Raw genomic sequence first — 15,849 nt, forward strand, 5'->3', positions numbered from 1 at the left:
ATCACTAAATAAGGGGGTGGCTTGATTTAAGGATGTCCTACTTTCCTATAGAAGCTAAACCCACAATGTCCAACCACCAAAACCACCCTCCCTCCAGGGGCCCAAAGGGAAATTCAGGGGAAATAATGGGGAGATCAGGGAGAGGTCCAGAGAAATCAAGGTAGGTCCAAAATGCCCCAAAGACAATAAGCACAGGCCAATGCCGAAGCCAAAAGGCAAAAGCCCTTCAGTTGGAGCTTCATCACTATTTATAGTCTCATGCTCCAACTGTCTTTCTGTGAACATTCTAAAACTTCTAACTGCCAGGGCTCCTTACAATTAAATTTGTAAAAGCAAAAGACTTCTGCTAGCAACCCTGCATTACAGTATCTTTCTATGATATCAGCTGTAGTAGGTGGGAGGAACACCTACTCCTATCACTCTGGCTGCTGCTGTAAGTTATCCCCTTCTCTCTTAACAGGTTTGATTGATAACCTGTTAGGGATTCTTTAACAGCTGCCCAAGTAGGGACCCCTAAGAGGTTAGATAGATGGGTAACCTCTCCAGGCCCAACCTGGGGTTGGATAAATTGGTATTGGGCTATTGATCTGCTTTGGATAATGTTCAGGATTTGACTGTGTTTGACTCCCTTCCCAAGGGCCGTGATAGAAAGACCACTCAGAAAGGTACTTGTTATTGACACTCTTTTATCTATAAATAGGGAAAGGATAACAAGGTCAAGGATTAGGGATTGGAAACCCTATTGTTCTAATATCTATTAAACTAATTAATGATCAGGACTGGAAGCTAATAATCTGGTGGAGGCTTGAGATTTTCACCTCTCTCTCTATCTCTGGCTGGACCTGGCCAAAGCCAAGCCAGAGAATAGGGAAGTCTATTGCTGCAGATATATTGATGATCATCGTTCTCTCAGCTCTCTCACCAAATGTGTTGATGGTTCACGAGCTCCTGCAGCCTAGCCAGGAATAGATTCAGGCTTTTCCTATCCTCTTCTTCTTCAACCTCCTGGCCACCCTTCAACCACCCTTCAGTCAGCCACCCACTGCCCAGATTGAACCACAGAGGTTTACAGAGATCTGTGATCTCCAGTTCTCAGCCTCTGAGTCCAGAGACCCCCTTTAATGTAGCTGTGATGGGGTATATATAGGGTAGAGCTAACTGACGTTTGCCCCTGGCTCACAGCACCTGGGAACATTCTGAGTTTCTCAGCTGCCATCCCTGTCAGTCAAGGTGGCATCCATCTCTTCCCAGATTATTGAATATAACAACAGCAAAAAGCAAAGTGGCCAAGTAAAGGAAAATGATAATTGTCAGAGGGGATGTGGTTGGTGGAGTTGTGAATTGATCTGACCATTCTGGAGAGCAATTTGGAATCATGCCCAAAGGGCCTTAAAAGGGTGCATGCCCTTTGATCCAGCAATACCACTACCGGGTTTATATCTTAAAGAGATTTAAAAAAATCTGGGCAAGGATCTGTTTGTACAAAAATATTTATAACTATTTTTTTATGGTAGCAAAAAATTGGAAAATGAGGATGTCCCTCGATTGGGGAATGGCTGATGGTATATGATGGTGATGAAATACTATTGTGCTATAAGGAATGATGAATTGATGGATTTCTATAAAAACTGGAAAGAACTACATGATCTGATGAGGAATGAAATAAGCAGAACCAGAGGAGCATTATACATAGTAACTGAAACATTGTGGACAATCAAATATTACTGATTTTGCTACTAAAAGCAATGCAATAATGATCTAGGATAACTCAGAGACTTATGAGAAAGAATGCTAACCACATTTAGAGAAAGAACTGTGGGAATAGAAATCCAGAAGGAAACATATGATTCAGATGACCAGGAATGAGGGTTTCAATTTTCTCACCTAGAAGATGTATATAATATTATTTGTGATGACTACTTCTCAGAATTGCTATGGTGAAAATAATTTGTAATCTGGAAAGTACTAACTAAATATGAGCTACTACTTTTTTAGAGACAGTATTAGCATATAGGTCTGAAAATAAGTATTGACTCCTCCTCAAGGCCCTGTGAGTTTGAGGAAGGAAAAGACAATACAGCGTCACTGGAAAAGGCTGTAAGAGATGTGATCTTTTCAGGGGAAAGCCAGATTGAGATTTGCTCAAGAAGCTCAAGGATAGCTTGAGAGATGAGATCAAAGATACAGGGGTCTTTATTCATAATAAAGCAGAGATTCTGAAAAACTGCAATTCATGCCAATGTATATGGCTATTGATCTGCCTTGGATAATGTTCAGGATTTGACTGTGTTTGACTCCCTTCCCAAGGGCCGTGATAGAAAGACCACTCAGGAAGGTACTTGTTTTTGAACACTCTTTTATCTATAAGTAGGGAAAGGATAACAAGGTCAAGCAAGGATTGGGGATTGGAAACCCTATAGATCTATTATCTATTGGACTAATTAACAATCAGGACTAGAGGCCATTGATCAGGTGGAGGCTTGTGATAATTAGATTAAGTCTACACTGCCCATCTTTAGATTTAATCACCAAAGGTGAGAGCACCTCTAATTCTGGGAGGTCTGTAACCCACAGTGTGCTATAGTGGGTGATGAATCAAAATCAACTGACTGCCCCCTAGGCAGTACCCATCTATTGTGATTGAACATACAAATTAGGAGGGAGGCACGGGAAGTGATGCATAAGTGACCCCTTTAAAAAAGAGGGAGTTGAGTGAGTGAGAGGTCTTTGGTTGAAGAGGACGTCTGGTGATGGACCTCTTCTGGTTCATGGACGAGTGTTGGAATGCTGAGACCCTGGTGAGACTGCTTTAAATATCTTCTTTGAATTCCATGTGTTGAGTTAAAGACTTACTGAATCTTCCTGAATTTCTCTTAAGAAAATTCTTTTAGTAGACTCGGTGAATGAAGTTTTGCTCCATTCACCTCTGGGCCCCTGGCCCTCTAACTCTTGGCTGAGGGTTAAGATCTACCTGGGTTAATTAGAGGATTGTAATAAATTACCTACTGGGTTAGATTCTTATTTCCTTATTTTCTCTTTCTCTTCTTAATTGTAAATAAACTTTCATAAAAGTAAATTTTGATTTGAGATTATTCTTAATTGAGGATTGATAATAGTTCAATCCTCTGGCGACTATCTTTTAATATATTGAACCCATAAAACCCCTTTTCCCCCCCTTACAGGCTTGATATATCACCTCTCCCTTTATCTCCAGCTGGACCTGGCCACAGCCAAGCCAGAGAATAGGGAAACTACTGCTGCAGATGTATTGAGTGTCTTTATTCTCTCAGCTCTCTCACTACTAGTGTTGATGATTCACTAGCTCTCACAGTCTATCAGGAAATAGATTCAGTTTTATTCCTACCCTCTTCTTCTTAAACTATCCTTTCCACCCTTCAAACCACCCTTCCAGCCACCCACTGCCCAGATTGAACCACAGAGGTTGGCAGAGATCTGTGATCTCCAGTTCTCAGCCTCTGAGTCCAGAGACTTCTGAGTCCAGAGACCTCCCCCAAAATGGCTGTGAGGGGTATATATAGGGTGAGGCCCAAGGGACGTTTGCCCCTGGCTCATGGCACCTGGGAATATTCTGAGTCTCCCAATTGCCATCTGTGTCAGTCAAGGTGGCATCCATCTCTTATTGAATTATTGAATATAACAATGATTGGATCAGTTCACAACTCCACCAGCAAAGGTGTTTCTAGTACAACGTTAAATAATAGAGGTGACAATGGGTATTCTTGTTTCACTCATGATCTTATTGGGAAGGCTTCTAATTTATCCTCATTTTTCAGATACTTTAAAAAAAGCTGTCATTTCAAGTCAAATCAATTGACATTCGTTAAGTACCTACCATATTCCAGATACTGTGCTAAACACTGAAAGACAGAATTAGCCCCTTCCTTCAAAAAGCTCACAGTATAAAATGGGGAGACAACATATATACCACTATGTTGAAAGCAAAACATATAAAAGATAAATTGGAGATGATCCGAGAGGGAAGAAACTGGCTTTAAGGACGATTAGCAAAGGTTTCTTATAGAAGGTGGGATTTTAGCCAAGGCTTGAAAGATACCCAGTAGACAGAGATAAGAGAGTATTCCAGGTATGGGGAAAGTCAATGAAAATGTTCTTTCAGGAGATTGACTGTCTTGTTATCATGGAGTATATTGAGGGGAATAAGGTCAAAGAAGACTGGAAAGACAGGAAGTAGCCAGATTATGAAGGGTTTTAAAAGCCAAACAAGATTTTATATTTGATCTTGGAGTTAGCAGAGTGCCTTTGGAGGTGATTGAATTGAGAATGTGTCTGAGTTGGTCAGATCACTTTGCTAACTGAATGGGGGATGAATTTGAATGGGGAGAGCAGGGAGACTACCCAGAAAGCTGGTGCAAAAGCTCAGGTATGAGGTGTTGAGGGCCTGTACCAGTATATTACACTGTCAGAAGAGAAAGGAATAATATATGGGAGATATTAAAAAGGTAGAATCAACAGAACTTAGTAGTAGATTGGATTGGGAGTGGGTGAGGAGTGAGACAGAGTGAGGCATAGAGGATAATACCTGCCTTCCATGTTTTGGCTAAACTTACCTACGTTCTTTTAATTGATCGTTATGTGATCTGGACTCAAAGCCACAAACATCTTAGTTGCCCTTTGAATATTTTCTGCCTTATTTTGGTATTCGTTAAGCAGTGGCACCCAAAACTGAACACAGTACTCTTGGTGAGATATGATGAGACTAAAGTATAGTGGGACTAATGTCTCCCTCTTCGTGGAAAGTATATTTAATTATTCAGCTCTATATTGCCTTAATTTTTTTTGGTAGCTATATCATTTGGCTGATTCTGTTGTGTGTTATTTCTTCCTCCAAGTTTTCTATTGTATGCAAATTAGATTACCATACTATTTATGTCTTTATCTAAGCCATTGATTAAAATGTTAAATAGCACAAGGCTTAATTGCAGCTCCTTGAAATATTCCACTTGTGATCTTTTGCCACATTGATGATGAATTCTATTGAGTCCAGCCATCTCTAACCAATTTTGAAAGCATTTAATGGTATTGTTGTTTAATCCATGCCTTTTCATCTTTTCCCTGATAATTATATTAGATATTTTATCAAAAGCTTGGCTAAAATCTGGACAAAGTATGTCCATTGCATTCTTCTCATCAGTTAGTTTAGTAATTATGTCAAAAAAAGGTAATCAGGATGATTGGTTACTGAAGTCCTGCTGATTGTTTGTAGTAACTTTTTCTTTTACCAACCATTATTTTATTTCCCCCATAGACTTTATTGTTTTTCCAATTGTCTACACAAACAATTTTTAACATTTTCTTTTTTCTTAAAAAAAGGTTTTATTAATAGGATTTATTTCCAGACATCTCAATATCTCCCTATTCTCCCCATACCATAGAAGGGTACTGTTCAGCAAACAGTATATATAGATTATGTTTTTCATGTTTCCATTTTTCAGTTCATTCTCTGGAACTAAACATTCACAAGTTTTGCTTCAAATATCAAATCTGTAACTATATATAAAATCTCTTGGTTCTATTAATTTAACTTTATTTCATGTAGTTCTTTCCAAGTTAAAAAATTAATTTGCTTACTTCTTATAGTGTATGTAACATTTACTTTCTGACATTTTGCAATCCAAATTTTTTTTTCTCCTTCTCTTGCCTCCCCAAGGCGACATGCAATATATCAGGTTATACTTGTTCTGTCATGCAGTACATATTTCTATATTTGTCATGCTGTGAAAGAAGACATGTCACACATATAAGTAAATACTCATGAAGGAAATAAAGCAAAAAATGGTATGCTTCAATCTGCATGCAGACTCCATCAATTCCTTTTCTGACTGTGGATAGCATTTTTTTGTCATGAGTTTCTTGGAGTTGTCTTGGATCTTTGAATTGTTGATAGTAGTTAAAAGTCATTCACAGCTGATCCTCATACAATATTGATGTTATTGTGTACCATGTTTTTCTGGTTCTGCATAGTTCACTCTTCCCAGGTTTTTCTGAAAGTGTCCTCATTGTCATTTCTTATGGCTAAGTATGGATAGTATTTCATTACAATCATGTACCATAACCTATTTACCCATTCCCTAATCGATGGATATCCTTAGTTTCCAATTCTTTGGGATCACAGGAAGAGCTACAATAATTCCTTTTGAACAAGTAGGTCCTTTATCCCTTTCTTCAGTCTCTTTGGGATACAGACGTAGTAGTAACATTGCTGCATCACAGTCTTATGGCCTTTTGGGTGTGGTTCCAACTTCTACTAACCATCTTTTTAATGATTGTTTTGAAATGGATTTAATGGACACTGAGAGATACTTCTTCATCAGAAACTGAAGTGAACGCAAAGATCCTAGCTTTTGGGATAAGAACTCACTATTTGACAAGAACTACTAGGAAAAATGGAAAACAGTATGGTTGAAATTAGGTATAGACCAATATCTCACAGTGTATACCAAGAAAACTTCAAAAGGGGTATGTGATTTAGCCATAAAGGGTGATACCATAAGCAGATTAGGGGAGCATGGAATGTTTTATGTGTCACATCATAGAGAAGGGAAGAATTTATGACCAAAGAAGACATAGAGAACATTAAAAGATGTAAAATAATTTTGATTATGTTAAATTTTAAAATTTTTCTATAAAGAAAACCAATGTAATCAAGATTAGGAGGGAAACAATAAACTGGAAAAAATTTTAGAGCAAATTTCTCTGATGAAGGCCAAATTTCTCAAATAAATAGGGTTCTGATCTGAGTCAAATTTATAAGAATATAAGTCATTCTCCAGTTGACAAGTTGTCAAAGGATATAAACAAGTGGTTTTCAGATGAAGAAATAAAAACTATCAATAGTCTTATAGAAAAAAGTTCTAAATCACTCTTGATTAGAGAAATGCAAATTAAGACAAGTCTGGGGAAGCACCACTTACCACTTATCGCTTATCAGATTGGCCAATTTGACAGTAAAGGAAAATAATAAATATTGGAGGGGATGTGGCAAAATTGGGACACTAATGCATTGTTGGTGGAGTTGTGGAACTAATGTTTCTGGAGGGAATTTTGAAACTATGTCCAAAGGTATAAAACTATGCATATACATTGATCCAGTAATGCCATTACTAAATCTGTATTCCAGAGAGATAAAAGGGGAAAAGATCTGTTTGCACAAAAATATTTATAGCAGCTCTTTTTGAGGTGGCAAAGAATTGGAAATTGAAGGGATATTCATCAACTGGGAATGTCTGAATAAATTGTGATGTGAGATGGTTATGGAATACTATTGTGCTGTAAGGAAAGAATAGGATTTTAGAAAAAGCTGGATAGACCTAAGTGAACTGATGCAGAATGAAATACGCAGAAACAGGAGAACATTGTACATGGTAACAGCAATGTTGTATGATGATCAAATGTCAGCAATACAATAATTCAGGACAATTCTGAAGGCCTTCTTGACAGAGAATGCTATCCATCACCTGTTGGAGTTGGAATGCTGGTCAAAGCAGACTATTTTTCACTTTAGTTTATTTGTGTTTTTATTTGGGGGTTTTAGTTTTATATGAATATTCTCTTACAACAATGCCCAATATGAAATATGTTTTGCCTGATAATACATGTATAACCCAGATCAAATTACTTACCATCCCCTGGTGTAGAGAGAGAAGAAAAGGGAGGGAGGAAGAAAATTTGGATCTTATAATTTCAGAAAATATATGTTAAAATTGTTATTACAAGCAATTGGTAAAATAAAATACTAAAAAAAAAAAGAAACTGAAGTGAAAGAGTTGAGAATGGCTGCCGCTAAATGTATTGTAGAATAAAAGGGAGAAGAGAAATTCATGGTGAATGGTGTCTCAATAAAGTATGGTTTCAAGTCTGCTTAAATTGCTGAAAAATGCTAGTGTTGTAGGCTTAGAGAGAAGGGAAGAATTGTGCAATACTTTTAAAGCAATAATATTTTTATTGCTATATTTTTACATTATCTTCATTCTAGAATTTATCCCCTCCCTCCTCCTCTGCAGAGAAATGAACATATCTTATAACAAAATTTTTAAAAAGGAAAGAAAAACAACTCATTTAGATGAACACCTCAACAATATCTGAGAGTATATGCAGTATCCTACATCCATAGACTTCTACCTCTGAAAAGGGGGTGGGAATTGCATTTTCTTTTCCTGGGCTAAAAATGGTCAGTATATGTAATCTTTATTTAAAAATCTTCATAGCTTAATAATTTTTTCTTACTTTCTTGAATCCTCTATGTCCCAAGTGATATAATACTTTCACTTTCAATAAATTATTATTCTTTTTGGATACTTAAATTGTCTAAATTCTTGCTTGGAAGAATTGAAATTGGAATCAGTGCTTTCCCAGTTTTTTACTCTTATCATGCAGAAAAAAACCCAAAGTATAAACAGATTTTATTCAGGCATGTTTGATTATTGTTAAAAAGCCTCCAGATCCATCATCAATCCTTACAGCACAATAGTTTTCATCACCATCATATACCACAGTTTGTTCAACCATTCCCCAATCAATGGACACCCCTCCCATTTTCCAATTTTTTGTCACCACAAAGAGCGTTGTCATGCATATTTTTGTACTAGTATTTTTCCTTTCTCTTTTGGGTACAAATCTAGCCGTGGTATGGCTGGATCAAAGGGTATGGATTCTTTTAATGCCCTTTGGGCATAGTTCCAAATTTCCCTCCAGAATGGCTGGACTAATTCACAACTCTACTAGCAATTCATTAGGGTTCTGATTTTGTTACATCCCTGCCAACATTTATTATTTTCTTTTATTGTCATATTGGCCAATCTGCTAGGTGTGAGGTGGTACCTTAGTGTTTTGATTTGCATTTCTCTAATTATAAGAGATTTAGAACACTTTTTCATGTGCTTATGTTTAGTTTTGATTTCTTTATCTGAAAACTGCCTATTCATGACCCATGACTATTTATCAATTGGGGAATGACTTGATTTTTTTGTATAATTGGCTTAGCTACTTATAAATTTGAGAAATAAGACTGTTGTCAGAGGTTTTTGTTACACTTCCCCCCCCCCCCCCAATTTGTTGCTTGTCTTCTAATTTTGGTTGCATTTGTTTTGTTTGTACAGAATTTTTTAAATTTAATATAACCAACATTATTCATTTTACATTTTGTTTCTCTATCTCCTGCTTGGTCTTAAATTCCTTCCTTTCCCTTAGATCTGACAGGTATATTGTTCTATGCTCACCTATTTTGTTTATGATTTCCCTCTTTATGTTTCTGTTTGATTATTGTTGACGAAGTCAGTAAAACATTAGCCATAGTTGATGTGCTGTTTTTTGGATTTTACAAATTACACATTATGAAGAATATCTTAATCCTAAATTAATGAAATAAAATTTATTCAGTCTTTTATTTAAATGCCCAAAATAGAACCACAAGAATGTTTCTTTAGGAATATTCTGAACTGAGATTGTATTAAACTAACCTTTTTTTTTTTTTTTTTTAGAAATAGTTTATTTAGTTCAGTATAATCCCATCTCAGTTGTCTTGTTAATTGAAACTTGATTCAGATAATTATGTTTAAGTTTGTGTTGTATATTGAATGAAAGGTAAATTTTTTCAAGAGTCTTATAAATACCTTGCATTTTGGTTATTGCTACCATGGGGATGCAGGCGTACACTCAGGGGAGTTCATATATGGCTTGGAGAACTTTGTTTACAAGGACATCAAGTCGGGTGGGTATGCATGATTAATTATATTACTTTTTCTAATTATAAGACAAGTGCCTTTTCATGCTTATGTTTTTGAGTTAAAGCCTATTTATTGTGGAGATGCACTTTTGGATAATATAGGAAAATAATTTTATCATTTCACTGATCTGTGAGCCTACACTGCTACCTTAATGCTATTTAAGTAACTTTTGGAATTTCAGAATCTTAGTTTATGGCTTTTGTTGTACTTCACAGGTAGTATAGGTGTCCCTTCCACATCGTGGTGGTTAAGGACACAGTGTCCCCATTATCTGGAAAATCCATGTAAAATTTTTTTACTGTTCCTTTGTACCAGAAAAAAAAGATGAATTTTTTTTTCTTTTATGAGGTGTTTACAGAACCTTATTATAAAATTTGGGTTAGGTATTTGGTCTTAGGTTATATAATTTCTAAAGCTTTTCCTGTGTCGTCTGATAGTCTTTGCATGTTGGCTGTGGCTTCTGCAAAACTCCTCCAAAAATTTAATTTCTTTTGCATATATTGAAACTGTAGTATGGAAAGTTGTAATGTGGAAAAGGACCATTTTCATCCTTCATATGAAAATCTGGTTTTCTACAAAAAACAGAGAAGATGATGATTTACTGAAGGATTAATATTACTTTATATAATACACTTCCTGGGTGCATTGTAAATTACAGTTGACTAATAACTTCTAATTTATGTAGAACTTTTCAGAAATAATCATGTAAAGGTACATCTCTTAAGTTTGATTAAATAGCAAAGAAAAATTTGTTTATTTTAAAAGATATAGCTGAAACTACTGATCTAGGTAGAAATGGTTAACATTTGGTTTTGTTATGATAGATTAAACAATTTACATAGCACTTGTCAGAGAATCGAAGAAAAGTGCTCTGTTTCTTCCTTAGATGTGTTTTGGGAGTAGATCCAAGCATAATAGATCATCAACAGTTGGTCTAGATTATGTAGCAGGCATTTTTAATAGGGACTCCATAGCAGAAGTGTCTACATTAGTTCAGTGTTTACCTACAAAATTTTGATAAGCTGTGAGCCTGTCTTGCCCACATCAGTGATAGATAATTTTGCCATATTCTGCTAGGATATAAGTAGGATAGATCAAGTTAATTCCATAGAAACATTTTAATATCTACTAATAGTAATAAATAGCATTTAATAAGTGTCCTTATGCATTGTTCCTGGAATTTTAATGTATAGTAAAACCTCAATGGTTAGATTTCTTTTTAAAAATAAGCTTTCTTACGTTAACTTTTTTCTAGGCTAGAGTTACTACTCTTGATTATTAAATAAGATAATTTTGCTGAAGATGACACGCTTCAGTATTTGGTTAGGTTTAAAATATATTCACGTTGCATGCTAGTTTTATTTCAGTTTAGTATGACATCAAAGAGTGGATGAATCATAAATTTGCCAGTAATTTTAGATTTACATATATTCTTATATATACCTTTCATGTAACCTGCCTTTTCCTTTTCTTATGGTTAAATCCAGCAGGTACAAGAATGTGAAGGAGGCAGTCAGGAACTGCTAATATGAGCAAAAAAAGCCATCTTGTATTACTGAACATTTTTGAACTGAGTAATCAATTTTTTATTTAATAATTTATTATTATTTTTAAAAAACACCTTCTTTCTTAGAATTGATACTAGTATCAGTTCCAAGGCAGAAGAATGGCAAGGGATAGGCAGTTGGGGTTAAGGGACTTGCCCAGGGTTACATGACTAGAAAGTATCTGAGGCTAAATTTGAACCCAGGACCTCCTTTCTATAGGCCTGACTCTATCAATTGAGCCACCCTCGCTGCCCTCAGCAATTTAGTTTTAAGGAAATCTTGGTTTTAAATGTAAGAAAAACTATACAACATATAACAAGGCAAATCTGAGGAAGTGATTTTAAATCTAAAGTAATGTTAGTTGATTTTATATTGCTAGAACATGAATATAAACTATATTAAAGAAATTTGGAACTGATGTATTATCATAAAATTAATTTTAGATTGTAGTTTCTTTAAGTACTCAATTTCGAGTTGTTTCTTTGCTTATAGGTGCTTCTTCCTTTCTTCTGAAGTTAGTAAGGAGTTAATGCAGTTGAACAATATAACTAATAGTAAATAATATTGTAAGCATTCTATTCTTAGGAAATGATGAGAAATTTAACTTACTTATGCCCATCAGACTACAATAAACATATATCTGCATCTTTTCCTACTGGTTCCTCACTGAATCACTGATGTGTGTTTCTAAAGTATTGATAGTACGTTCAAGTTAAAATGATGTTATAAAAAAGTGGGAGAATATTTTAAAAGGGCAATATATTTTAATATATTTAATATGATGATAGCTGAATAGCAGCTGGGTTTTAGAAGGTATTTTTTACGTAGACTAGTAGAAGCCTGTTTTGGAAGAGGTAAAATGGGGATTGAGGTTTGCAGTCAGGAAGAATTCTGTCTTTTCCTCTTGTTTTTCTTTTCTGTTCTGTAGTCTAACTTAAATTCTATCCTTTTCTCACAAAAATGCTTCCATTGAGAAGGACGTAAACGTAAAAAGCACAAAAAGTATTTTAAGAAACCTTTTAAAGGTCTTGATCGTTCAAGAGGTAGGTACATGCAGCTTTTTATGATACATACTTTTACAAATATATTTCTATGTTTGATTTCTTTGAAGGTACTCCCTAAAATGTTATGTCAGTTTAAAAATAATGCCAAATTTGATAATACTTCTTATTTTCTCTTCAAACTGTATTAACTGTTATCATCATTATGTATTAGCATGTTAGCTATTTAGCTTTATTTAATATTTAGTATTTCTTTGTTTTCTCATAGATAAACCAAAGAAAGAAAAAAAGGATACATTTTTGGAAAAGTTGGCGACTCAGGTCATTAAAAATGTTCAAGTGAAAATTACAGATATTCATATTAAGTATGAAGATGATGTAAGTTCAATTTGCTATGCTTTTGATAATTATTTTTTAAAATAAATGAAAGCTATGGCCCTGCAAGTTATAATTATATCTTAAGCTAATGTTTTTTTTAAAAATTAGGATTACTAGAACATGAATATTTTAAAAATAATCAATTAGTTTTCTTTATGTTGTTAGATCTTCATTTACCTATATGTATCTTACACGTGGCAAATTATTACTCCATATGTAGACTGTTTTTGGCCAAATTTTAATTTCAGAACAGCTTTCCTCTGATACCTTGTATACTTTTATGTCTTCTATCTCCTTTCATTTGGAGAGTATTAGAAAATGCATTTTTCTCTAATTTGACTAAGCAAAAGTATGATTTTGTGGATTGAAGAATGAAATTATTATTAAGAAAAGTCAAGAAATTGTTACCTGCTCTGCTTTTGCTTTGAGAAAATGTTCTGAACACTTAAAGACCCTTGTTAACTACTTTATTATGTTTTTGCACTAGGGTTTGTTATTTATTTTTTGAAAACTCTTGTTTGTTTTCACTTTATGTTCAGATGGTCTGGAGTAAACTTGGATGATAATATTAAGTCAACTTTTTTCTCCATTGGTCTTTGCCTAAATACTTCCCCCTTTGGTTCTTATTTTTTTTCCTTACTTTTTAAAAAATCTCATTCCCTCCTCCACATAATACAAGGCCAAGCCTATCCTTTTTAAGTAAGATATTAGCTTCTCTAGCTATAGTCTAATCAAAAGTTCTACTATACCAAATTTAAGTGATACCTATGATGTCAAATTTCATTTTTTAGGATTACGTTCCCTTGCTTATATTAGTCATACTTTGTTCAGACACTTAGTTGTTCTGTTTTGGAGTGTTGTATATTTCATTGTATATTTTATATTTTTCCCTGATAGGTCACTGATCCAAAACGACCTCTCTCATTGGGAGTGACATTAGGAGAATTTAGTCTTTTGGTAATGTTTATTTTTATTTCAATAATTTTTATGGAATGTATAAATAGTTCTCATAAAGACAGAGGATGAATTATCTATAGTACCTGCAGATTACTGTAACCATTTTTATATTTATGACTACTACCCTTTTATAGTTTAATAGGACGATTATATGAAGAGTTATATCATGCTAGCTTAACATTTTTCTGAAAATTGAATTGGCTCTTATAAATAGAAAAAGAAAATCATAAAAGTATCTATCATTACTTTAAATCAATAACCAAGCATTTATTATGTGCTTGCTATATGTTGGGCACTCTCCTAGAGGTTCTAGGGATATGAAAACAAATGAAATAAGCACGTAGTCCTTTATAACAAAAACTAATTCTTACAGTCAACTCTTTATAGCAATAACATTTGTATCTTTCTGAGTAATTCAGAATTACTGCTTAAAGTTACATTCAAAATTCCCCTTTAAATTTTTGTAGCCTGACATATTAAAAAAATCAAATTATATGCTTTGAGATGTAGACATAGATAGAAAAATATAAACAAAAAATGTCAAACCACCACCACCACCAGTTGAATTATGTATTAAACTGGTTGACTTGTTAAGGAAATGAAATTTTACCTTATTGGTTCTCAGTTTTAATTAATATATATATGTATATATATGTATATGTGTATATATACACCAATAATTAAATAATATATACCCAAAGCCTGAAAATATTACTTTTCCTATTTAATAGAGAAGTTGACACATTTATCTGAAAGGAAAAACAAACCTCACTACACAAATGCTATCAACAATTCCAATAGATCTTTGAAAGAACAGAAACATAGCCCTATAGATAACTTATAACTTATAGATCTTTAAAATTATGTACAGATGTCTAAATCTAATCTATATCCATAGATGCCTATATCTATAGATATAGATAAATCTAAATCTAGATCTTTAAAATTATGTACAGATGTCTAAAAATTTGTTAAATTTACTTGTATTGTGAGATATCAAATAGGTTATTTGTGATTCAGAAAGATATTTGCAGAATAGCTATTTTTAATTTTCAGTTTATAATTAAAAATTTTATTAAGCAAATGTGAACAATAAATCTATGATTACATTCTCTTTCTTCTCAGTTATTTCCTATTCACCCCCCCTCCATATTTTTCAGATGAGATTTTTCAGACTGATTTCTTTACATTATGATTTTCCCTAGTCTATGATTGTGACTTGTATTGTGAAAGGAATTTATTGTGATTAACCATATTCACATTTCTTTAGCTGTTCTTATCTTGCTTTGAGATGCAAGCCTTGCAGCTGCATTGATTCTCGGAGATTTTTTTCTGGTTTATCTGGTCATCATGAGAATAAATTATATAATATTTTGTTTCTACTTGTATAATGTATTTTATTTTATTTAAAAACCCTTACCTTCTGTTGTAGAATCAATCCTGTGTATTGGTTCTAAGGCAGAAGAGTGATAAGGGGTAGGCCAGGGTCACACAGCTAGGAATGTCTGACGCCAAATTTGAACCTAGGACCTCGCATCTCTGGGCTTGGCTCTCAATTCACTGAGCCACCCAGCTGTCCCATTATAATATATTAAAAAAAACCAATAATATGAATAGATATGGTAAATGTTGAATTATTTTTTTTTGTTTGTTTGTAGAACAGTGATGGGCAAACCCGGCCTGCTGGCCAGATGCAGGGAAGGGGGCCTGAAATATTCTATCCAGCCATATGACATTATTCCTAATCTGACGAATACAATGAGTAGGATAAAATACAATGAAACTTCAAAAGAGTTGCCTTTGAAACAGATTGACAGATGAGCATTTCCTTTCCTTTGGCCCCCTCTTTAAAAAGTTTACCCATCACTGTCCTAGAATTTTAAAGGGGAAAATTAGGCTTTAAATTTGCTGTTTCTCATTCAGTATGTAAATTCATGCTATCAGACTTCTACTAGATTTCACTTGCTCATTAATCCCTTGCTATCTCCTCAAAGAATTTCATTTCCCAGTGGCTGTTTGAAATCTTTTCCTTACTTCTGAACCAGTCAATTTAATTATTTTGTCCCTTTCATTATTTACAGATGACTTTGCCTCTTATTCTCCCCAGCAGAATTTCTTCAACCTCATCCATCTGATTCTTTCCAAGGCTAATTCCTCCCTTTCCTCTTGATTCCTACCTCTTCCTGTCTTCTTGATTATATC

At 34.2% G+C, this 15,849-nt stretch overlaps 1 protein-coding gene across 4 annotated transcripts in view; it reads left to right on the forward strand.

The window, feature by feature from the left end:
- Positions 1-15,849, forward strand: part of VPS13C (vacuolar protein sorting 13 homolog C) — a 210,849-nt gene that overhangs the window by 37,309 nt on the left and 157,691 nt on the right. For 2 of the 4 annotated variants that reach the window (XM_044665387.1, XM_044665389.1), the window contains exons 6-9: positions 9,686-9,748; positions 12,289-12,354; positions 12,581-12,690; positions 13,588-13,647. In XM_044665387.1, coding sequence (XP_044521322.1) covers positions 9,686-9,748; positions 12,289-12,354; positions 12,581-12,690; positions 13,588-13,647 — 299 coding nt within the window. The remainder of the gene's footprint in view (positions 1-9,685; positions 9,749-12,288; positions 12,355-12,580; positions 12,691-13,587; positions 13,648-15,849) is intronic. The other 2 variants (XM_044665388.1, XM_044665390.1) reach the window with 1 other exon arrangement.

Source organism: Gracilinanus agilis, chromosome 2 (assembly GCF_016433145.1).
Source record: "Gracilinanus agilis isolate LMUSP501 chromosome 2, AgileGrace, whole genome shotgun sequence".
NCBI lineage: Eukaryota > Metazoa > Chordata > Mammalia > Didelphimorphia > Didelphidae > Gracilinanus > Gracilinanus agilis.